Genomic DNA, 24078 nt, shown 5'->3' on the forward strand with positions numbered 1-24078 from the left:
TGATTTTCTTTGTGTGAAGCAACTTTTTGAGTGGTATCTCCAAATTCTTAATGCCTTCAGAAACACTTCAGTAAAATAGGAGTACTTGTGGCACCTTAGAGACTAACAAATTTATTTGAGCATAAACTTTCGTGAGCTACAGCTCACTTCATCGGATGCAGTGAGCTGTAGCTCATGAAAGCTTTTGCTCAAATAAATTTGTTAGTCTCTAAGGTGCCACAAGTACTCCTTCTCTTTTTGCGGATACAGACTAACACAGCTGCTACTCTGAAACCTTCAGTAAAATAAGAGCTGTCTTTTGAAACTTGATCTCTCCTTTCTATCTCTGTCCTTTCTCTTGACTTTGTACTCATTAACTCTCATTTTGATAGGTACTAAGTTTTTGCTCTTCATCTTATCTTCCTTGCACTTCCCTGTACCTCTGTGTGTCTGCCTCTCATAGCTGAGCCTGATACCTCAAATCTGAAACTACTTCTCAGACTTTTTTCAACCTGACTAGACTGTGGGATGTTAGTGCTTCTTCAAAAATTATAAGGGCTGTTGATCAATCACAGTTAAGTCATGCAATTAACTCAAAAAAAATTGTGATTAAAAGAATTAATTCCAGTTTTAATCACACAGTTAAACAATAGAATACCAATTGAAATGTATAAATATTTTAGATTGTTTTTCTACATTTTCAAATATATTGATTTCAGTTACAATACAGAATACAAAGTGTACAGTGCTCACTATATTATTTTTATTACAAATTTATGCATTGTAAAAATGATGAACAAAAGAAATAGTATTTTTCAATTCATCTTATACAAGTACTGTAGTGCAATCCCTTTGTCGTGAAAGTGCAACTTACAAATATAAAGTATTTTTTTTTTTGTTACCTAACTGCACTCAAAAACAAAACAATGTAAAACTTTCGAGCCTACAAATCTACTCTGTCCTACTTCTTGTTCAGCCAATCGCTAAGACAAACAAGTTTGTTTATCTCTACAGGAGATAATGCTGCCTGCTTCTTATTACAGTGTCACCAGAAAGTGAAAACAGGTGTTCTCATGGCACTTTTGTAGCTGGCATTGCAAGATGTTTATGTGCCAGGTATGTTAAACATTAGCATGCTCCTTTATGGCCACCGTTCCAGAGGACATGCTTCCAGGCTGATGATGCTCTTTAAAAAAATAATGCGTTAATTAAATTTGTGGCTGAACTCTTTGGGGAGAATTGTATGTCTCTTCCTCTCTTTTACTGGCATTCTGCCATTTATTTCATGTTCTAGCCATCTCGGATAAGGACCCAGCACATGGTGTTAGTTTTAAGAAAACTTTCACTGCAGATTTGACAGAACGCAGAGAATGTACCAATGTGAGATTCCGAAAGATACCTAAAGCACTTGACCCAAGGTTTAAGAATCTGAAGTGTCTTCCAAAATCTGAGAGGGATGGGGTGTGGAGCATGCTTTCAGAAGTCTTAAAAGAGAAAACTACAGAACCCAAACCACCAAAACAGAAAATCAACCTTCTGCTGGTGGCATCGGACTCAGATGATGAAAATGAACATGTCAGGCTGCACTGCTTTGGATCGTTATTGAGCAGAGCCCATCATCAGCATGGAAGCATGTCCTCTAGAGTGGTGGTTGAAGCATGAAGGGTCATATGAATCTTTAGCTCATCTGGCATGTAAAGATCTTGTGACGCTGGCTACAACAGTGCTGTGTGAATGCCTGTTCTCACTTTCAGGTGACATTGTAAACGAGAAGCAGGCAGCATTATCTCCTGCAAATATAAACAAATTTGTTTGTCTTATCGATTGGCTACACAAGAAGTAGGACTGAGTGGACTTGTAGACTCTAAAGTTTTACATTGTTTTATTTTTGAATGCACTTACTTTGTGTACATAATTCTACATTTGTAAGTTCAACTTTCATGATAAAGAGATTTCACTACAGTACTTAGGTGAATTGAAATACTGTTTCTTCTGTTTTTTTACAGAGTAAATATTTGAAATAAAATATATATATATATATATATATATATATAGTGTAAGCACTGTACACTGTATTTTGTGTTGTAACTGAAATCAATATATTTAATGTAGAAAACATCCAAAAATATTTAAATAATGGTATTCTGTTATTCTTTAACAGCATGATTAATTGCATAATTAATCACGATTTATTTTTAATCGAGAGATTAAACACGATCAATTTTTTTAATCGCTTGACAAACCGAAAAATGATATGGTTTCTTGTCTTTTCCTAAAACTAAGGGTGACTCAAAATGAAAAATGTAACTTCTTAAATTGTCACTAAAAAATTATTTTCTTCTAGGTGCAGCTCTGTGCTATGGGAGATGCAAAAGAAACTAAAATGCAAATAACACCAAAGACTCCAGGACGGGCTGCTGTCCTAAACCCCTTTGAAAGTCCAAGTGATTACTATAGTCTACAGGAGCAGATTGTTTCCAGTCCTTCCGTCTTTAAATCAACAAAATCCTCATCAGTAAGATTTAATATCTAGTACAATGTCAGAGGCAATATTAATACTTCCAAATACTAATTTATCATTTCTTAAATGTGTAGATAGTTTTTACTAGAATTTAAGCAAGACTAAGTAGCATAGTTCCTTACAACCTTCTTAATACTAAAGGAAACCTACTGCTACAACTCAGATGTCACTTAGCAGTATGACTAAATTGTTTTTAAAATATTAAGGATAACATTGCGTTAACATACATACTAAATGCAAAAAGCTATTTGTAGCTATTTGATGCTAATCAAATTCTTGAGGAAAAGGAGGAATGAAGACCACTTGTTAGAGTTAGTCATTGTCTAAATAGGTGCTCTGTCTGGAGTAATTCTTGTTCTAGGCTTGTGACGCAAGCAGATTGAATACAAAATCTTTAGAGATGATGATATTTTACATTCCTCTTTTTATTATTTTGCACTTTTATCATGTGAAGGCCTTGAAGTCCTGTGTAAATTGTTTATATCTATATACAGTAGAACCCTATTCATCCGACACTCCATTATTTGGCTCTCCTTGACAACCAGCATGCACATATCCAGAAAGGGAGCTAGCTCTCTTGTGGCTGCTATATGGTGCTGTAGCATTGCACTTTCCCATTCTCTGGTTTATCTGGATCATTTGTCCATAAATTCCAGGACACTGGAGTAAAATCATCACTTTGAAGAAGCAGTATTAGTTTGACATGCAGTGAAGAAAACTTTAGTCCATTGAAACACAAAAAAATTTAGGTAGATGGAATATAATTTCCCAAACTGGAACGTGACGAGGTCCTTGGGGATATTACCCACAATTGTATGGATGTGGGTGTATCATGAATTTCTTACCACAGGGGATCTGGATCTCTGTTTTACATGTATCTTAAAGAATGCACTGCTAGCAGTATAGAACCTTTAAACGTCATGCTCAATTTCTGGAAGGACCGTACCTTCTGAATCCCTAAATTCGTTTCTGTAACAATTTGAGGTTTTCCATCCAAATATTGGCCAAGCTTTATTCTACTTTTAAAATTTCCTTATAGGAAGAGGTGATATGACTACGGGTGTAGAAGTCTTGAGCATTGGGAGGCAATTTGATCTAGTGGACTGAGCATGGGACTAGAAAATAGGCACTCTGTTTTAATCTTGGCTCTGACACTAACTCTGTGTGATCTTAGACAAGTGATGTCACATACATTCTCTTCCTCAATTTTCCCATCAGTAAAAGTGCGATAATACTTTTCTTATGGAGGTTTTGTGAGGTTTTAATGTTTGTAAAGTGCTTTTAAGATGCAAAGTACTCTGTAAATGCTAAATATGCTATGCTTTGTTTCATGTTACATACAATTGCAATCTATTAATGATCATTAAATAAAAATAGATTACAAGGTCAGTTGGTCTGATTCTGTAGTTTAAAGTTTAAGTAGCTCACTTAGCTGGCTGAAACAATTACTGTTGTTTTAGCTCATTTATATAAGGAGGTTTTGGCTCCAATGTGGCTTCTTTTTAAAGATATGTATTCTGTGTTTTTGATTCTGTCTGTTTAGAATAGTAAGCGCTGCATACTTCACTGTGATGTTCATTCCTTTCTCAGACTCCAGGAAAATTTAGGTGGTCTATTGATCAACTTGCTCTAATAAATCCTGTTGAAATTGACTCTGAAGATATTCGGCGTCAGGCAATGTATTTAAGTCATGCCAGGTAAGTTGCTTTTTATTTTATGCAGTGAACTGAACTGAAATTTGAATACTAGAAAGCTATCCTTATATGCATGGCTGTTTTATTCATGTTCATATAAATATTCAACATTCTTTATCTAATACAGGGGTGGCCAACCTGTGTCTCCAGTGCCACATGCGACTCCTCAGAAGTTAATATGCAGCTCCTTGTATAGGCACCGACTCCAGGGCTGGGGCTACAGGTGCCAACTTTCCAATATGCTGGGGGCTGCTCACTGCTCAACCCCTGGCTCTGCCACAGGCCCTGCTCCCACTGCACCCCTTCCCGTCCCCTCCCCTGAGCCTGCTGTGCCCTTATCACTTTGTAGAGAGAAAGATAAAACAAATACAGAGTGATATGGTTTCTGGAGTATCTTGGGTTAGGACAAAGACCATGGTGCCCGGGAAGTCAGTCGTAGGCCTGGGCAGAGAGTGAGTACTATCACAGGTACAAGTTCTCGCTTTGGAACAATTCTGATTTCATACATAGGCATGTCTAAGTGATTCAGAGTTCATATACCTATCCAGTAATTCCAGGTATCCCCTCCACATCTTGCCTTATCTCATCCATTGACAGAGCTAGCTTGTGTCATATATTTTCCACTCCCCACACTGGTAAATGCAGAGATGATTTTTTTTTTTTTTTTTTAAAGAACTTCCTGATTCAGTTCAGGGAATGGGTATCAGAAAGAGAGGACATCATCCGGGAACACAATGATTGATTAAGGTCTGCTCCTACCATGGATAACAGGCCTCTTCTGCTTGCAATAGTATATGTGTCTGATAGGGTTTTCTCATTGGGAAAACACATTTAGGTCAACTCCATAGTCGGATTATCAAAATAGCTACTATACATTGAAATATCTTACTATTACAAGTCAATTTGGTGGGCTGGTCCAGGTCAGCCCTTTTGCATCTGAAAACAGTAAAAGTGCCCTGTGATGCCTTTGAGTATAAGGAACTGGGATGTAAAGTAGTGAAAGACATCTCAAAGCTGAGCAAGGTTCCTCCTATACATCTTTCCACCTTTTCCAGAGCTGCCTCAGCATGAAGGAGCAGTAGTGTTATTACTTTATGCCTTTCTGAGTGAAGAGCCTATGACTCTCAGGCTTGATTAACCTAGCCGAGACATCAGAAGATCCAGTATCTCACTGGAGCTACTGCAAAACCAGTTCTCCATCTGGGACCAGATAGGTTTAAAATGAATACATAGATAAAGTATTTTCCTGGACCCCAAAAGAGAAGAAAAAGAGGGGGGAAATACAGCTATTCTGTTCTCTGGTGCAAAGCCATAGTTTAACATGTGAAACATAACCTTGGATTCCTTCAGAAGGGCCTTAATTTGGGTGTATGATTGTCAATGCAAAAAGGTCGCGTCTCCATAGTAAAATGTTCTTAATATGTACAAAACTTCCTCTCCTTGAACAAATCCCAACATTAAGTAATTCCTTAGAGAATTAACCTTATTCCAGCTCTGTAAAGTCATAGAACACAACTTTGGAACCTCATTCTGTTTCTTACAGCACTTCCCAGATTCCACCCCTTGCAGGAGGTGGTGTTATACTCCTTGTCCATTAGGGTAGGCTTCTGAAAGGTTATTAGCTCCAGTCAGATGAAGGTGGGTTTTTTTTTTGTTGAGGTTTTCTTTCTTTTTTTTTTTTTTGGTTTTTGTTTTTTTAATCTGAAAACAGAAACCTTTTTCACTGAAACCCAGTATTATACTTTTAATTCAGACAGGTAGTCCTCACAAATCCCTTGTGGGTTCAGGGACAGAATAGGCTCACTGCTCCTACGTGTTGTAAGAGGCGACTAAAAGGGGGCTGCCTGGACTGGGATGGGCTCTGCCAGGTTAGAAATTTGCCCAAGACGCACCATATGATGAGTAAGTCAATGATGTCCATACCGGATTGATCATAGCCTGGGTTAATTATGACCACGCCATCTGTCTCCCATCAGGGCAGACGCAACAAGTAAACTATCGGTGTAACCCCAACAAAGCAGATTTGTGGAAGAGATATCCTCATCATAGCCACATGGAATGTAAGGACATTGAGACAAACAGGGAGGTTGAAAGAACTCGCGTATGAAATGGAACAATACACCTGTCACCTCCTAGGAATCTCTAAGGTCAGATGGAAGAACTTTGGAGAGGTACTAATAGAAGAAGGTCATGTACTCTATTACAGTGGGAGAGGAAAAACATGTCAATGGCGTAGGATTTCTTGTGCATAAAGATATCAAGAGTTCAGTATTAGGATGCCACCCAATGTCCAGCAGGCTTATTTCCATCCATCTAAAGGCAGTACCGTTTAATATCACAGTGGTACAAGTCTATGCCCCTACAGCAGACTATGACGATGAGCAAATTGAAGATTTTTACAATCAGCTGCAAGACATCAATAAGGTACACAAGAAAGATATCCTGATTGTACAAGGAGATCGGAATGCTAAAGTGGCTACTGATGCGCAGGCAGATTGGAGAGATTATTGTGGTCCTTTCTGTAATGCGGTAACCAATGAGAGAGGATTGAGACTTTTGTAGTTTGCCAACTATAACAATCTGGTTCTTGCAAACACATTAGGAGCACATAAAGCATCCAGACAATCAACATGGCATGCACCTAATGGTCTACATCACAGCCCAATCGACTACATCATGGTGCAAAACCGATCTCGTTCTAGGATTAACAGGCTTCTAAAACAAGGAGCTTCCCTGGTGCTGATATTGGAAGTGATCACAACCTTATAAAGCTAAATTTTTGGCTGTGGCTAAGAAAAATCATCAGGCCAAAGTTCATCAGAACCAAGTTTGACTTAGACTTGGAGACCAAAACATTACAGAGTCATTCCAAGCAATGATCGGCGGAAAATTTGCCCCTCTGCTTGCTGTAGAGGAAGATGTAGAAACAATGATCAACAATTTCAACACTGTAATGAATGAGGCAACAATGGACATCCTTGGGAAACATCAAAAGAAGACAAAACAATGGGTCACAAATGAAATACTACAAATCTGTGACATTAGAAGAAAACTTAAGACAAGAACAGCACTGAGGGAGCTGATAAATACAGAGGGATTGGCAGAAAGATCAAGAAAGGAATGAAAGTGGCCAAGGAGATACGGATTGAAAAACAATGCTCTAAAATTGAAGAGTGTATCAATAATAAAAATAGCAAACAAGCCTTCCAAGTTGTAAAAGTTCTGACGAAGGAAACATGAGCCAAAGCGAACGCAATTCAAGACAAAGAAGGGAACAGTCTTACAGAAGAAAGCAACATCATCAATAGGTGGATAAACTACTGCTCTGATCTATACAATCACCATACAAAGGGAGATCCTAGTGTCTTAGGCAGCCCAGATTCAACAGAGGAGGATGACTTTCCAATACTATGTAAAGAAGTGGAGACAGCTATGAAATCACTCAAGAATAGAAAGGGTACCGGTATTGACAACATCCCAGCTGAACTGATGAAATTCAGAGGAGAAATAGTAATAGATAGTACTCACCAGACCGGTGAGTGGCTCCCCACGTGGGCACAGTCACTAATCATCGCTCTGCCAAAGAAAGACAACCTGCAATTGTGTCAAAATTACTGGACCATAAGCTTAATTAGCCATCCCAGCAAAGTGATGTTGAAAGTCATATTGAACAAATTAAAGCCACAAGCAGACAATATCATCGCTGAAGAACAGGCTGGCTTTTGTGCTGGAAGAAGTACCACAGAACAGATTTTCAACCTTCGTGCACAATGTGAGAAGTACTTGCAATACCAGCAGGATAGCTACCCCATCTTTATTGACTTCAAGAAGCCATTTGACAGAGTATGGCATGAAGCTCTCTGGGCAACCATGAAGAAGTACAGTGTTGGTCGTAAGCTTATTCTTACCATTAAACAACTGTATGCCAAGGCCAGCAATGCAGTTCTCATCAATGGCACAATAAGAGAGTGGTTTTGCACCGCTGTTGGAGTCTGGCAAGGCTGCCTTCTTTCGCCCACACTGTTCAACTTCTACTTGGAGTGCATAATGATTGATGCCCTAGAAGATCACATATGCACAGTCAGCATTGGGGGGGTGAACAATCTCTCATATCTTCGGTTCGCTGATGACATTGATGGCCTGGCAGGCAGCAAAGATGAACTTACCAACCTTCTGAAACGATTGGATGAAACCTCTGCAAAATATGTCATGGAAATCAGTGCAGAGAAAACCAAGCTGATGACAGACAAACATGATGGGATCAGTTCACATATCACTGGCAGTGGACAAGAGCTGGAGACGGTGAAACAGTTAAAGTATTTGGGGGCAGTCATCACTGATGAAAGATCCAAGGTAGAAATTTGGGCAAGAACTGCTCAAACAGCAGCAGTGGCAAAGCTAAAGCCAATTTGGAGGAATAAGACCATCTCCTTGGAATCCAAACTGAAACTGCTGCACGCATTGGTCATCTTCATTTTTCTGTGTGCCTGAGAGACATGGATCCTTATTGCAGAACTTGAACGGAAAATACGGGTGGTAGAGATGAGATGCTTCCGTAAAATCCTAAGCATCTCCTACTTCCACCACGTCACTAATAAAGAGGTCCGCAATATCATCACCCAATGCACTGGGTCATATGAAGACCTCCTGATGACCATGAAGAAGCACAAGCTAAAGTGATATGGCCATGTAATGAGATCATCTGGCCTATCCAAGATCATCTTCCAAGGGACATTACAGGGGGAAGAGAAAAAGAGGTAGACAGAAGAAAAGATGGATTGACAACATAAAAGAGTGGACAGGAATGGACTTTGCGGAGACTCAAGCAGTGACACACATTTGTCAGGGGTGGAGACAGTTGGTTGATTGCTCATCAGTGATGGTGCCCCAATGACCAGTGTGGTTATGGGAGTGATGATGATGAAAATGAGTCCTCATAACTGTTGCTGTCAGTTTTTGTTCCCTTGAGTAAATTCAATAAATATTCCATCTTAAGTGTCAAAGTCCAGTTCTTAGGAGCACTGACCGTCTCTTTTCAGAGTAGCATATTGTGCCCCTGGGGGAATTCTGTGCCAAAAAATTAAAAATTCTGTGCACTATATTTTAAAATTCTGCATATTTTATTTGTCAAAATAAAACTATAATCACACCAGTTTCAATTATTTTGGTAATTTATTTCAAAATACCTGTCAGCAGGCATGTCTGTTACAATACATAAAACAAAAAATTCAGGAAATGTTTTTTGACAAATAGATTCCTTACTAGGCATATTAATTCAGAACTTTGAGTAATAATTCATTTAAACTACAATGTAGAAATGTATTTCCTGCACCCCTCAGAAGCAGTGCAAAGGCTTGGGGGAATCAAGAGTAAAGGAGGAGCTGAGGTACAGGGAAGTAATTGCTGGGAAGGAGCCTGGGAATGAACCTGGAGGGTTGTTGGGTGTGGGTGAGAGAAGTATGGCACTTTTTGGGGTGAGGGGAGTGTTAAGGAATTGGGGACCATTCCCCATGCAGACCCTGGCTGACCCCTAGCCTCTCCCATTCAGTCCGGCGCATCTGCCCTTGTCCCCATGTGGCCCTGCACCTCCACCTCTGCCACCCCCCCTCCCTGTCCCTTGTGGCCCTTCACCCCTTTCCCATTCAGCCCCTGGCTTAGTGCTTTCACCCCACTAGCTCCTATGACCATTCCACCGTCTGTCCCCCCCTCTTGCCCTTCTGAACCTCTGACCCTTTGTGCCCTGCTCTGTCCGCTCTCTCCTCTCCCCTTCCCTCCTTCCTCCCCCGCCCAAATATCCCGTGACATCTCATCTGGCCCTGCAGGCATGTTGCTGTGAGAAATGCAGCATCAGGCCCTCCTTATCCACAGCTGGCTGCTCAGGACCATGAGCCTGCTGTCCTCTCTTCTGGTGCTACAGCAGCCCCTGGTGAGTGAAAGATGTAACTGCATTGCCTTTCCAGCAGAACATATTTTCCCCCAGGAATAATAGTGGTTGTCCAATATTAGCCGATGCAACTTCCTTTCTTTTGGCAAAAGCCTTCTTCATGCCTTTGAGCCCAGGGGAAGGTGGAGAATATCATATACATTTACCTTGTTTTGGATCCCCATATTTAAAGACTAATCCTGCCTCTTACCCTGGAGGCTTGCTGCTATGACAATCCTACTGTACCAGGTTTTTGAATCTTAGCATGACAAAGAATAGGGAACCTTTGCCATGCTTTTTCTTGAAATTTCCTTTCTTTGAATAATTAGTAAGTCCACAGATCTGGACCAATCTGGAGACAAATGGATCATCCAGGAGAAAGATGGAATTTGACATTCAAGAATTTGTTTCTTGTTAGGTTGAATATGCTGTATCATAGAATATCAGGGTTGGAAGGGACCTCAGGAGGTCATCTAGTCCAACCCCCTGCTCAGAGCAGGACCCATACCCAACTAAATCATCCCAGCCAGGGCTTTGTCAAGCCTGACCTTAAAAATATCTAAGGAAGGAGATTCCACCACCTCCCTAGGTAAAAGAGTATTTGAGCATGACAAGTACTGTGTGTCATAGAATCAGAATATCAGGAGGTCATCTAGTCCAACCCCCTGCTCAAAGCAGGACCAATCCTCAGTTTTTGCCCCAGATCCCTAAATGGCCCCCTCAAGGATTGAACTCACAACCCTGGGTTTAGCAGGCCAATGCTCAAACCACCGAGCTATCCCAAAATCATCTGCTGAAACCCGGGATCAAACCAGGAACCTTTAGATCTTCAGTCTAATGCTCTCCCAACTGAGCTATTTCAGCTCATCAAGAGAAACTGTCCTTTTTCCTCATGGCATAGTTAAGATAATCCTCTGCTGCCAGTGACTGACTGGTGTGGTTTTGTCTCCAAGCTGCTAGAAGGCTAAAGTACCATTGTAACAAATATGTAGACCTTATTACTCAAAGAAAGGAAACTTTCAAGTGAGCATGGACACATTTGCCTATTCTGTGCATAAATGGCAACTTATTACAGGTTTCTGAGATCAGTATTAGCAACTTCAACTATTCCCAAATTCCGCTGTAGTATTCTATCAGCTGATGAGTTCAAGCTGAAAGACCCAGAACACACTTGTTTGTCTCTTGTAATTCTTACTGTATATTTGGTACAAAATTTGCTTGGGGTGTCCTAGGCCAGTCTCCTGGCTTTCTTCCTCTTCATTTTTCGCTGGATGTTTTCAGATTAGATGATACGGTATGAAGTATCTGCTGTTCAAAAAACCACATAGCAACATGAATACTGTGCCAGTGTTGCATTTTGACCATGGCTTAATACAGGATTGATATTTTAGGTGCCAACTACATATGTTGTTTTTGCCTTTGCACTTTCCAAACTCACTGCCCAAAGAAAAAGCACTTACACTTGCACTTAATGTTATGAATCTCACTCTTCTCTTAACTAGATGCTGCCTTTTCAGTCCCCATGTTTCGGCTTTGCAGTCTGACCTGCAGGGATACTTGTTTTTGTGATCATTTGTACTTACGAATAAATGACAAGTGAAGGTGCCTGGCCTGTTCTTTTGCTATGTTATCTTAATTCTGGACTTGTGCACTCTAACAACTTAGCAGTATCATAAGCTCTTAGTTGTAGATGGTACCTTTTTTGTATATTGACATATTGCAAGTCTAGTCAGAGCCATGACTGACCCCTTTTGGGGGGGAAAAAGAGGTATCACCAGTACATCTATGAATTTTATACTAATTAATAGTTCTATCACTTATCCAAATGCTGTACCCAGTCCTTTCTAAATATGTAATTTATGTGGTCTGAAGAGATTATTCACATATAACTTCCATATAAATATTTTTATGCCTCTGCTGTTCTTCAAAAGTTATGTTATTAATATGAATTTCTTTGGTTGTCATTTATAAGCCTCCTAAGGACTGGTATAGTGAAGCTTTATCAGTTATGGTGACACAAAAAGGAAACTGTACCATTTGTGCAAAGCTGAACAAATCATTTGAATATGGGTGAGAAATATTTGAACTAGGGGAAATACCATTTAATACAAGCTTACTTTTGGAATTGCCTATTTAGTGTTAGAGATTGTTTTAAAAAAAAATCTTAACTCAGATATTTGATGTGATTATTGCGTTGGGCTGGGATAAGGTGGGTTTATAAGCCACTTGAAGAGGAAACCTTTCGTTGGGGAAGAAGTAGATAATGTCAAATCTATACAAGTTCCTTCATTTGTTTTCCATTTTGGTTTTACTTTTTTTCTGTTTAAAGAGCTTTCTTCCTTATGGTCAAATTCCTTGTCTTGCTTGATCCTAGAGTGAGTTTCTCTTTAAGTCTATTTTATAGTAATTTTAAAAGTTGCTTATAGAAGCATTCAAAATCAGAGATTTAGGTGAAAAGAGAAGCTGTATTATGAGCAAGACAGATATCAGTCAACTAGAAATCTCTTTCATAATAGTAAAAGGAATATACAGAAGATTACAAAGTAAATCACTGTATAAAATATTACAAAATTGCCCGGGGTGGGAACTCCTTCTTTAAAGTTGCTAATTGTCTGCGTACAATACACACTTATCTATTTTGAATACAAAGGAATTGCACACAGCACATTACGAATACTATACATAGAGTAAATTGTGATTTATTTTAAAAGACAGCTAATCTTAATCTTCTATAAAAATGGTACTTTTCATTTACTTGAACCATCAAATTCAGTAATGGCATTGGTAATTTATTGGTTTTTTTTTTCATTTGCATTGTTTAGAATAGATAAAGAGATGGAAGACAAAAGACAGAGAGCCATTGAAGAGGTAATTAAAATTGCTATTGATATTAAATCAGATATTAATATTGTGTATATGGGTAAAATGAACAATGGTAAAAAGTAAATTTTCAGTGTTGTCTAGCAACTTTGCAAAGCAACTTTGAAAGCAACTTTACAAAGTATGAGGTAGCTCTTCACTAAGAGCCTGTGGTATTTTAATGGTTAGTAGAAGATCATGCAGTTTACTGCTTATCTCTTGTAGTTTTAGAATGGGAATCCTTATTTGTGGCTTTTATTGGATTTCCTCCACCCTACAATTTTAGGCCAAAGAAGCAGACTTTGTAACTTTCATGTTATCTAGATCTGAAATGTGGCATAAGTCTTTTAGAGCACTTCACAAAAATATCACCTGTGATATAAACTCTCCAAAGATGTCCTGAACAGATGACAGTTTTCAAAATACCCAGGGGTTGAATCTCCATTTTTCTGAGTCCTGCTTGCAGTTATAATGGTGCCCGGCAATCTTTGCTTTTTCACTGAGGGAAAAATCTTATTGGAGAGTTGGCTGGCCTGTTACTTCTGACCTGAATTGCTTTTTTTTTTTTTTTTAAAGAGAATTTAAACAGCCATCTGTTCAGTAATTGTCACCAGCAGATGGGCAACTCTGTGCCACAAATGCCAGGGGGCCAAAAAAGTAGCTAAAGGAGTTTCTACTGGAATCTCACCGTAGAGGTATGGAGGAGAGAACTGCTTTTTGTGGGGTTGCCTACACTAGTACTCTTCCCACTACTGAACTAGTGCTGGTTGTAGGAATGGTGGAAGAGTTAGTGTAGGTTATGCTTTTTTTCCTCACCGTGTTGTCTAGCCCTGCTCTGCTGCACCAACAGTGTGAAAAAGTACTGCACATCTGCAGAGTTAGATGTACAGTCTAAGAATAACTTGTCCTTCTCATAATTCTCTCTCCTTTTCCCCTCCCCCCCCTCCTTGAAGTGTACTAATACCTCATAGGTACTTACCTTGGACGATTGACTGGTAAGCAATAAGACACTTCATAAGATCATGTGCTGTCATGGTTAGGATCTAAAAATACATCTCTACAAGATAATAAAATTCTGACTGAAGAAATTCAGTTCTCTATCCCTCGGCCCATGCCACTTCCCGCAGCCCACATTAGCCTGGAGCAGTGAACTGCGGCCAGTGGGAGCTGTGATTGGCCGAACCTGTGGATGCGGCAGGTAAACAAACCAGCCCGTCCTGCCAGGGAGCTTACCCTGGCGGGCCACGTGCCAAAGGTTGCCGATCCCTGCTCTAGTCAGTGAAAGAGCTCCCCATGGGAGCAGACTTCTCCAACCTATCCGGCTTCATCCTGCTTTGGGTATTTTTTCTTTTAATGTTTTCTAGCTTCCAGTCAAATCTGCTTGTGGGTGTGGTGTGGTGTGGTGATTTTTTATTTCTTTCTGTCAAGGTCTTCCTTGGCCCAGAATTATCACTAAACTCCAGTTTCCTTGCCCTTTGGTTCCTGCAGTCCTTCTGCCTCCCCCCAGAGCTTTGTTTCAGTGCATTGGTGTAACTTACCTCTGCACCTCAATGCTTGCTGTAATGTACAGCTTTTAAGTATCAGCACTTCTGGAAACTCTACCTTCATAGTCTCTTGTACTCAGTTATGGGAGTTTTCTGATCAGGGAGAAGAGCAAGTAATCCATTCTTCTAATAACTTTTCCATCTTAGGCACTTAACTTTAAGTGCTTAAACCCTTGTATTCCTCCGCAAAGCACCTTTGTTAAGATGAAATTAAGGTTGTAGGTACATTTAAGTAACATCCAAGTTTAAAAAAATAAATAAATTAAACATTGGAGAATCAGGAAATGCAGAATTAAGTTTGTATTTCACAGACAACTCAAACTGCCTTAACACTCCACAGCACAGCTACAGATGAGCAAATAAGACAGCCACATTACGTTAACTGTCATGAGTTTAATTTTTCAGTGACAAAAAAACCCTAGAATCCATTGATGATGACTGCTTTACTGCTTTCTTTACGACCATACATAGTATGCATAAATGACTTTTATAAACTGATTAGATAAATAGTATGCCAAAGATAAATTCCTGTTCCTCATTAAGGCAGGATCAGACTCTAGTTCCATGTGGCGGCCAGTTGTCCAACTGTCAGTAAGCACAGCTAGTATATATCCACACACAAACTTCATATGCCCATATCTTATTAGAACATTTTCATGAAAAGGGAAAAGCTTAGAGTAGTGACAAAGAAGTATATGTAATAAGTCATGTATGTGTAAAACTGATTTCTATGGTGAACATATATCAAAACTATGAGCAATAGGGTCCTGTGGGGCAGTTACGGTAGTTTGGTTGCCTTGTTTTGAGAGGTACAATCAAATGCATTTCCTGATTAAAGATGCTGTTGTAATGCTTCTGTCTGGGCCTTGTACAAATGTTCAAAAGCCAGTGAAGCAATGGATTTGCACCAGTGCAGAGCTGGTCTGAAAGAAGAAACAGGCCCCTAGTATATATCTCCTTTGGTGAGGTTTCCGTTTATTTGTAATAATGCAGTTCTTTGCTTTTTGCTTCTCCAAAAAGCCAACCTTTCTGTTCTTATCTCGTTTGACCTTACTTCATGCTAGTCTATAGAGGAAGTTGAGTGGGGAGAGGTTACCTGTTTTGATAGTAAGGTTCCTTACTTACTTTGGCATTTCCAAAGCCAATGAAATCACACTAGAGGCAATGGAAGCCAACATACTGATGGCTTCTGAGCACAAATGGGAGTTGTAGGTAGGACCGAGGAGTGTCTTGGGGATTATTAGGGAAAGTAAGGCAATCAAACAAAACCCACTTAGCTGTGCTTTGGTAGCCTGAGGAAGAGGGCGTGACATTCTGTTCAAAGCCTTTGGGTTACCCCTCTGCTTCCGCAAGTGAGAGCCCTGCTGGAGATTAGAGTGTGTCAGCTGTCTGCCCATTAGTCTGTCCTCTTCGTCAGCAAACTCCTTCAGGCTCTGCCAGTCTAAACTGAGTCCTGAGTTCCACCAGAAACATCTCTCTGTAGTGTCCAGTCCCTCTCACTGGAAAATCACAGAAATTAAGTTTGCTGCCTCCAAAGAGACAGTATAAACACCAGCCTGTTAAATTAGCTGAGGACTCACTCTGTATATCAAAATAACAGCACTGTGATGGTTTATCGTACAACTAAGAATAAGTTTATTAATAAAAAAACACATATTTAAGTCCTATTAAGTACAAGAAAAAAGACAGGTATGGTTACAAATAAAACACGCTTTCTAGTGACTACAGTATAATTCTAGCAAGTTACAATCGTTGCGTAGCAGTTTCCTCACTTACGTCAACTTGCCAGCATCTGTAGCCTGCCAGGTGAGGGGATCCAACTTTCACAGAATCGCAGGGTGCCACTCCCTAAATGATGGATAACTAGAATGTCTTTTTTGCTCCTCCCCGAAGTCCACTGTCTTTGCCTCAAGAAACAGAAAGGCTTCCTGGGGGTGCAGGCGTAGACCCCGATGTGATCATTAAACTGTTAACTTGATTGCTATGTTTACCTTGTGTAAATGTACTTGCATTGTTCTTTGCCTGCAGTCAAACCAGTCAGGCTTATGTACTGCCTCCCAAACACATTTTAATAACGTGTTTCCAGCACATCAAAATTCTTTGTACACAACCCTTGTATGTCTTTGCATATATTACACAATGATTTTCTGGACCAGCATTTACATATGATACTTTACTTGGCAACTTTTAGATACATATTTTGACAGTGGTGTGTTAGTTATTGAGTACATCCGGCTTGATAAGTTACAGTGTGGTGGGTGCTCTGCCAATTGGCATTGAGGGGTTCTTAAGGTCACAGAGGGGAATGGTTCTTCTGTCTAACACTAAAGATTTTAAAAATTATCAAGATTCTAAAAAAAGTTGGTGCTTAATACTGTTATTGCCCTTCCCTACAATATTGTATTGAATGAATTTTTGTTCTTTTTTTCCTTTAAGTAAAAACAGGGGCTTTGTCACTCAGAAAATTTGCCATGGAATGCATCTGTTGCTATGGAATTGGGTTCCAGTCTAAGCTTTTATTTAAAAAAAATGAAATCTAGCCCTTCCGATGGAATTACCTTTGAAACATAAATTGTGTAAGCTTGTGGACTGTGGTCTTGCTGAGTTGAAGAGCCTCAAACAATAGCTTTGTTGGTTGGGTGTTTGACATTAGTGGTTAGTTTTTGTTAGTAATGGTTGATTCTTCTTTGAATTATTGTTCACACATTTCGCTTATGGTACACATTCCCCTCATTTGTTTGAGATAGGAGTCTGTTGTGGCTGTGAATGCACCCTGAATGTTCTTGTGTCTCTCGCTGAGGGTATAAAGGATGGAGCAAACCAATTGCCATTCAGTTCCTTCTCAACACCTCCAGTTTTGAGATTGAACTGCTTGCTGTCCATTCTTCACAGGCTGCTGGCTCTCTTTTTCCCTGTGTATATATTCCTATCCCAACTAGTTTAGTTGTTTGCTCATTGGCAAAGGGTTTTTTATAGCCTTCTCTTTTAACCAGAAAATTTATATAATTAATATGCATATAAAATATATATTTTCCCCCTGATACTGGAATTTAAGGATGGCTAATTCTAATCCCTGGATTCAAATACTGCCCCTCATGTGAGGGCGTTAGGCCCATTAATGGCTGGCACACTAGATGTCATTTTTATTTTTGTTTTTACTTGGGGGGAATTGCACATCCCTAGCAAATATGCAATATATAAGTTCTTTTTTAAAAGGATGTTAAAATCCAAAAAAGTTTGTTTCTAAATGTTTTTTAATGGATTAAATCAATGAGACTGGCTTCAGACCTTGGTGCATCTGAACCACTGTACATGACATGCCTGTTTCCAGAAGTGCTGCTGACAGCATGGGGCCTACACCACCGGAGTCCCATCAAACAAGACCAGCTCCAAGCTGAAGAAAATCTGAAACTTTTTTTTAAAGAAAATTCAGTTTGGAGACAGTTAGAGGTAGATCTCTAATAAATCTCCTCTCTGGAAGAGAGCGTCTTCCTTGCACCATTCGAGGTGCAGAGACTTTGCAGGCTGAATTCACGAAGAATACCTTATCCTACTTTGTATGGGTCATGCAGGGAATCTAAAAACTCATCCTATGATTAGATCCTATGGCAAATACCATTCTGGACATGGACCATGACTTTCTATCCCAGGGCTGCCAGGACTTTATCTTAAATACATATGTGGTCATACTGGAATCCTTGGGGGCCATATAGGCTGGAACATCATCCAGGAAGATCACCACCTTATGAGAGATCTTCCTCTGTCTCAGCTGCTCTGATGTAGCAATCCTCTCAATCTGCTCAAACTGAGGAACCCAGTGAGTAGCATCCACCAAATTCAGCTGACATACTGGGACCTACCATTTTTTCCTTATCTCTGACTGAGGCTGTAGACCCACCTATCACATGATATACGGACAATTTTAAAGGGTTTCAGGACCTTCTTGCAAGGGTAGCTGGCTCTTTACAGAAACCTGTTGAGGAGGTGCAGTAATCCACCACTAATTAACATTCTTCAGTCCTCTATCTGAGAGAAAATAGCACTCCCAATTAATGAGGCTGTAATGGACCTAGTAAGAATAAGATTTCTTCTGCAGAAGTCCTTGGCATTTCTCACCCGCTTTTTTGGGATGCATGTCCCTTCCCCGGGGCTCTGTTTTTCTGTTCACATCCTGTACCAGGGTCACTAGTGGTTACACCCACAAATGGGAAATCGAGAACATAAAATACACAACAACAAAAGAAAGTAAACTAAAAAAAATATAGATTTAGTCAGTCTTAAATTGCATTTATCAGCTATCTTGCAATTTGTAATTGAAATTACCAGGCCCTGTTGGCCAGATATGATTTTTTTGAATTGAAAAGATCTTGATGTTTGTAGGTAAGCTCCCTCCGGATGTTATGGAAGAATTTTCTTCCCTGGTGACTGAAGGTCAGTTAATGGCCAGGACTCATCTGAAAGCTGAACTTGACGCAGTAGATGTGCCTTAAGATGCATGGCCATAGCAGTGGTAATGAAAAGAGCCTCGTGGCTTCAAAAGTCTGGCTTCCCACTGGAGGTTCAGCCTGCTATAGGGAATCTGCTTTGAGGAGCAGGACTTAATTAAAGCCCTTCGTACTCCCCTAAGGTCTATACTCAGGCCCTTAAGAGGAAGCATGTGAGACAATAGTTACTCTTCATGGATATATGTACCATTACTTCCATTTTTTTCATCAGAAACCTTCAGAACCATCTAACAAGAGGCAGCATTTCCATAAAGAGACTATTCTCCATGTTTGTCACTGCACGTTTGTAACGGTCTACATTGGCCTGAATCACTTGTTTTGACAAGTTAGTAGAGGAACATGATATTGCTTCCAAAGACCCAGAACTTTCTACTCCTACTTTCATCAACAATTTGAGTTCCTTCAGGCACATGTGGCCTTCTGTATTTTCAGACCAATGGGTACTAGAGACAGTTACACAGGATATCAAGTTCCACACTGTGCCTACCTTTGGTCTTCTTGAGGGACATATCTCACAAGGGACTGTTACAGCAGGAAGCCCTCTCACTTCTATCTCTCGGACCAGTAGAAAGAGTTCCGTCTCAATACCAAGAAAAGGGACTCTATTTCAAATACTACTTCATTCCAGAAAAGAAGAGAGGATGGCATCCCATCTTAGATTTATGAAAATTAAACATCTTAATTCACAAAATAAAGTGCAGGATGACCATGCTAGCTTCCATAATTTCCCCTCTAAATCCTGGGGACTTGATTTTTATCCCTTGACTCACATGATATGAACTTCCGTATTTCAATAATTCCACTCATATGAAGTACTTAAGATTCCTAGTGGTCAGGAACACTTTCATAATTGTGTTTTCACCCTTTGGATGCTCTGCAGTGCTGAGAGTTTTTACAAAAGTGTTGGCAGTGGTTCCAGTGCACTTAAGAAATATAATAGTCAACCCATACCTAGACAAGTGGTTAGTTTGAAAAAAAACTTTTAAGGTGAGAGATGCTATTCATTGTGTTCTTGAGCCGTTAACCACTCTTGGCCCAAAATTCAGCATGGAGAAATGCAAGTTAATACCAATTCCAAGAGTGGAGCTCATATGACCAATCCTAGACTCCATAAAGGCCACAGTGTCTACCTCAAGATAGGTTCGAGAACATGTCTGCCTCAATAGCTCTGGATAAAATTGAATCCAAACACCACAGTAAGGGCATGTCCTGTGCTGCTTGGACATATTGGACAAAGGCTTGTGTGCTTTTGTAACATTCAAGAAGACAATCAGTCCAAATTATGATTGGCATTACAACAACCATGTTTACATAACCAGAGAAAGGGGTGCGGGGGGAAATCTCCTCCATTATGCCAAGAGGCAATCAGGTTATGGAACTGGTGTATCAGACATTGAATCTCCCTCTTGGCAGGCAACTCTCCCATCACGTGTAGGAGATCAAGGACTTGGTCCTTTGCAACATCCTCTTGGGATGGGGTTATCCTCTAGTAGACAGATTTGCAACAGATAGAAGCAACAAGTATCCCCTCTTGAACTGAAGTCCTGACATCACCTCAGGCTCACTTTCAGATATCTTTCCGATTTTTGTGGTTGTGGACTATAATTTATGCATACCCACAAGTTCTGTTGATCCCAACAGTCTGATGCAAGATCCAGCAGGACTCGGCGAAAATTATCTTAATTGCATCAGCATGGCTGAGATGATTTTGGTACCCCAGCATACTGAATCTTTTAGTCTACCAACCAAAGACATTATCTCTAATTCCATACTGGCTGATGCAACACGAAGGAACTGGACCTAGAGTATCTCCATTTCATCACCTGTCTGCTGGATGGAGGTTAGACTTAGAAAAGTCCTGTTGTACATCTGCTTTAAAACACACACACACACACACACACACACACACACACACACACACACACACACACACACACACACACACACACACACACACACACACACACACACACACACACACACACACACACACAAAATCCCAACAACATATTATACTGTGGAAAAGATTCTACAAGTTCAACCTACTCATCAAAATGGAAGAGATTTTTCCTCTTGGTAGCAGGAGAGATCTCTAATTCCACAGGATGCTGATTCATGATGTTTTATAATACATACTTGACCTAAAACATCTTTCAATAAGCTTCATCAGTGTTCACCTCTGTGCATCCCTCTCCTGTAGAGGGGGAGACAATTTTTTCTCACATGAGTATTATAAGGTTTGTGATTGATCTTATCAGGGTATTTTCCAACAAAGAATCACTCTATAGGGGACCTTAATTAGGTCTTATCTGTCCTAATGCGCCCCCCTTTTAAGTCCAAGGCAGTTTGTTATTACATCTGTCCACGGAAATGGCACCTTTGAATGTGATTAGTTGTGATTGAATGTGAAGAGTTGGTAAAATCCACACCTTGATGGTGGACTCACCTTATACAGTTTTCTATCCAGATGAAATATCCCTCAGGATGCATCCCAAGTTTCTTCCTGAAATTACTATGAATTTTCATCTGAACCAAGAGATTCACCTGCCCGCATTTTGCCCCCTAGGCTATGCTCTTCTAAGAGAGGCTGTGTTTCATATTTGGATGTCTGAGAGCATTGGCATTCTACTAGCAAAATATTAAACCTTTTCAGAGATCTACTCCAAAATGATTTATGGCAGTAGCAGGAATGGTGAAAGACCTGTTTTGCCACAAAGGCCAGTACGTCTCTCAGCCCGCGCCGCTTCCAGCAGCTCCCATTGGTCTGGAGCCGCGAACTGCAGCCACTGGGAGCCGCGAACTGCTGCCACTGGGAGCCGCGATCGGCTGAACTTGCAGACGCGGCAGGTAAACAAACCACCCAGCCTGCCAAGGGCTTTCCCTGCACAAGTGGCGGAACAAGGTTGGGAACCACTGATCTAGACAGATATCTGACTTTTATGAGGTGGCTAAAGTAGATCCTCCTACTTTCTTTCAACTTCCGCAGCATCTTTGAAAAATGTTTGTTTTGGACATATGTAAAGCAACTACCAGAATATCTTCTTCACACATTTGTGAAGCACTATTCTGTCGCTGAAGCCTCGAGATCTGATAACTACAGTTGGGAAAGCTCTATTCCAATCTTTATGTTCCTAAACTCCGAGCTCCCACCCCCATTGCTTTGATTCATTGCTTGTGAGTCGATATAAGTTGAATAAAGTGATCACTCTATCACTTTAGATAAGCTATTACCAGCAGGAGAGTGGGGTGGGAGGAGGTATTTTTTCATGCTTTGTGTGTATATAAAAAATCTTCTACACTTTCCACAGTGTGCATCTGATGAAGTGAGCTGTAGCTCACGAAAGCTTATGCTCAAATAAATTGGTTAGTCTCTAAGGTGCCACAAGTACTCCTTTTCTTTTTGTGAATACAGACTAACACGGCTGTTACTCTGAAACCTGTGCACTGTTAATGGAATATACGGTCAGCACTTCTCAAAGAAGTCCAGTTACTCCAGTTTTCCTTTTGACTGTGTTTTGGGTCTTGCTAGTATTGGTTAGGGTGGGAGAATTTCTCCCTTGTTTATCCAGGTTTTTATAATGACCTCCATCACCTTTTATATCTGAGCATTTCCAAAATCCAAACCTAACAGTGATGATTTGAGTGTCAAGTACTGTTAACTTTTAGCAGGAACCTGTCATAAATATGCTTATTTCTATGATCCTAAATGTCTTCCAAGGTGCCAAAAGCCCCAACAGTCACCACATATTCATCTTCAATAACAACTTCAATTTCCTCTTGATTGCTTCTACAAAGCGTCCGAATTGTCAGTACAAAACTGTGGTGTACTGAAAATGTGATTTCCATTCTGCTGCACTATATTGCCTCAGAACTTAGTTCCAGCTTGCTGTAAAGTACATGGGACCTCTTAAAATCTAATCACTCTGCTGGAGTAATGAGACATGTTTGAGACACCAGCATTGAGTATGTTAATACAGATGTGTGAAGAAAGCTTTGTCAAAGCTAACATGGTATATGTATCAGTATACTTGTGGAATTCGAAAAAGATGGGGCGCTTCAAAATGTTAACCTTTTTCTTAACAATGGATGGCTTTTTAAAATATCTTCCAGCCACACTAATTTGAACTGAAATTGTGTTGTTTTGGGCTGTATCTCAGAGAGGGAATTTGAAAATAAGTGGCTGAAGAAATCTGATAGAAAGCTATCAGCTGTTCCAAGGTGAATTTTGATTAATCTTGGCTATGTTAAACATGCCCATAAGAATCAAAACTCAAGATTTTACAACTAGTTGCTTGCAAATACATATTTATAAAATTAAGTAGATAATCTTAATGTTTGGGAGTATCTAATTGTTATGTTTTTTCCTCTAGTTTTTCACCAAAAGTCTTATCGTTCCCTCTCCTTGGACTGATCATGAAGGGAAGCAAGTTTCCCAGTTTCATTCCACTAAATGTAAGTTGTGTATGTTTCTAAAGGTGTCTTTTAGTAGCTTAAATTTAGAAATCAGCTGTTTTGAATGTTTAATATGTATATGTTTAACTTTTTTAAGTTATAGACAGCGTGACTAGATGGGAACACTCACTTAAGTGGGACCAGGATTTTGCCTAAAAAGTTAGGCTTCATGTTTTTTTTCAGTTCCTGTGAACTTCATCCTAGCTCTGATCTCATGGTAATACTTTGTCTCAATTATATTCTCATTACCTAAATTTCACTGTAATAATTGGAATTACCTTTTTGCTTCTTTCTCCCTTTCACAAAACAAGCATAATTATATTGACTAGGAAAATTGAACAGACTCTTACATTTTATTGAACACACCAAATTTTTTAGAATTGAGTAATTTAAAAAAATGATCAAAACGTATAGTTTTGATTTTTTTAGTATAACATAATCCAAAATAAATTTCAAAACCATCAATTTGAAAAGAAAAATTGAAGCTTTTCATTCCCAAAATGTCATGAATGGCCTTTTAACACTATAATAACTTTTTCACTTGTGTCCCCTTCCTCCGCCCCCGTCCCCCCCAAAAATAACAGTATGTTGGCAATATCAA

General features: G+C 39.7%; 1 protein-coding gene and 1 non-coding gene across 6 annotated transcripts in view; one reads left to right on the forward strand and one right to left on the reverse strand.

The window, feature by feature from the left end:
* Positions 1 to 24078, forward strand: part of BORA (BORA aurora kinase A activator) — a 46390-nt gene that overhangs the window by 1023 nt on the left and 21289 nt on the right. For 4 of the 5 annotated variants that reach the window (XM_048852084.2, XM_048852095.2, XM_075128974.1 and 1 more), the window contains exons 2-5: positions 2324 to 2494; positions 4091 to 4197; positions 12940 to 12985; positions 23396 to 23477. In XM_048852084.2, the coding sequence (XP_048708041.1) occupies positions 2339 to 2494; positions 4091 to 4197; positions 12940 to 12985; positions 23396 to 23477 (391 nt within the window). In that variant the 5' untranslated portion in view covers positions 2324 to 2338. Of the gene's footprint in view, positions 1 to 2323; positions 2495 to 4090; positions 4198 to 10033; positions 10121 to 12939; positions 12986 to 23395; positions 23478 to 24078 lie in introns of those variants that run through there. The other variant, XM_048852123.2, reaches the window with a different exon arrangement.
* TRNAF-GAA (transfer RNA phenylalanine (anticodon GAA)) lies at positions 10909 to 10981 on the reverse strand. Its single transcript has one exon. It is a non-coding gene; the product is annotated as a tRNA-Phe (tRNA).

Source organism: Caretta caretta, chromosome 1 (genome assembly GCF_965140235.1).
Source record: "Caretta caretta isolate rCarCar2 chromosome 1, rCarCar1.hap1, whole genome shotgun sequence".
In the NCBI taxonomy this organism is placed as follows: domain Eukaryota; kingdom Metazoa; phylum Chordata; order Testudines; family Cheloniidae; genus Caretta; species Caretta caretta.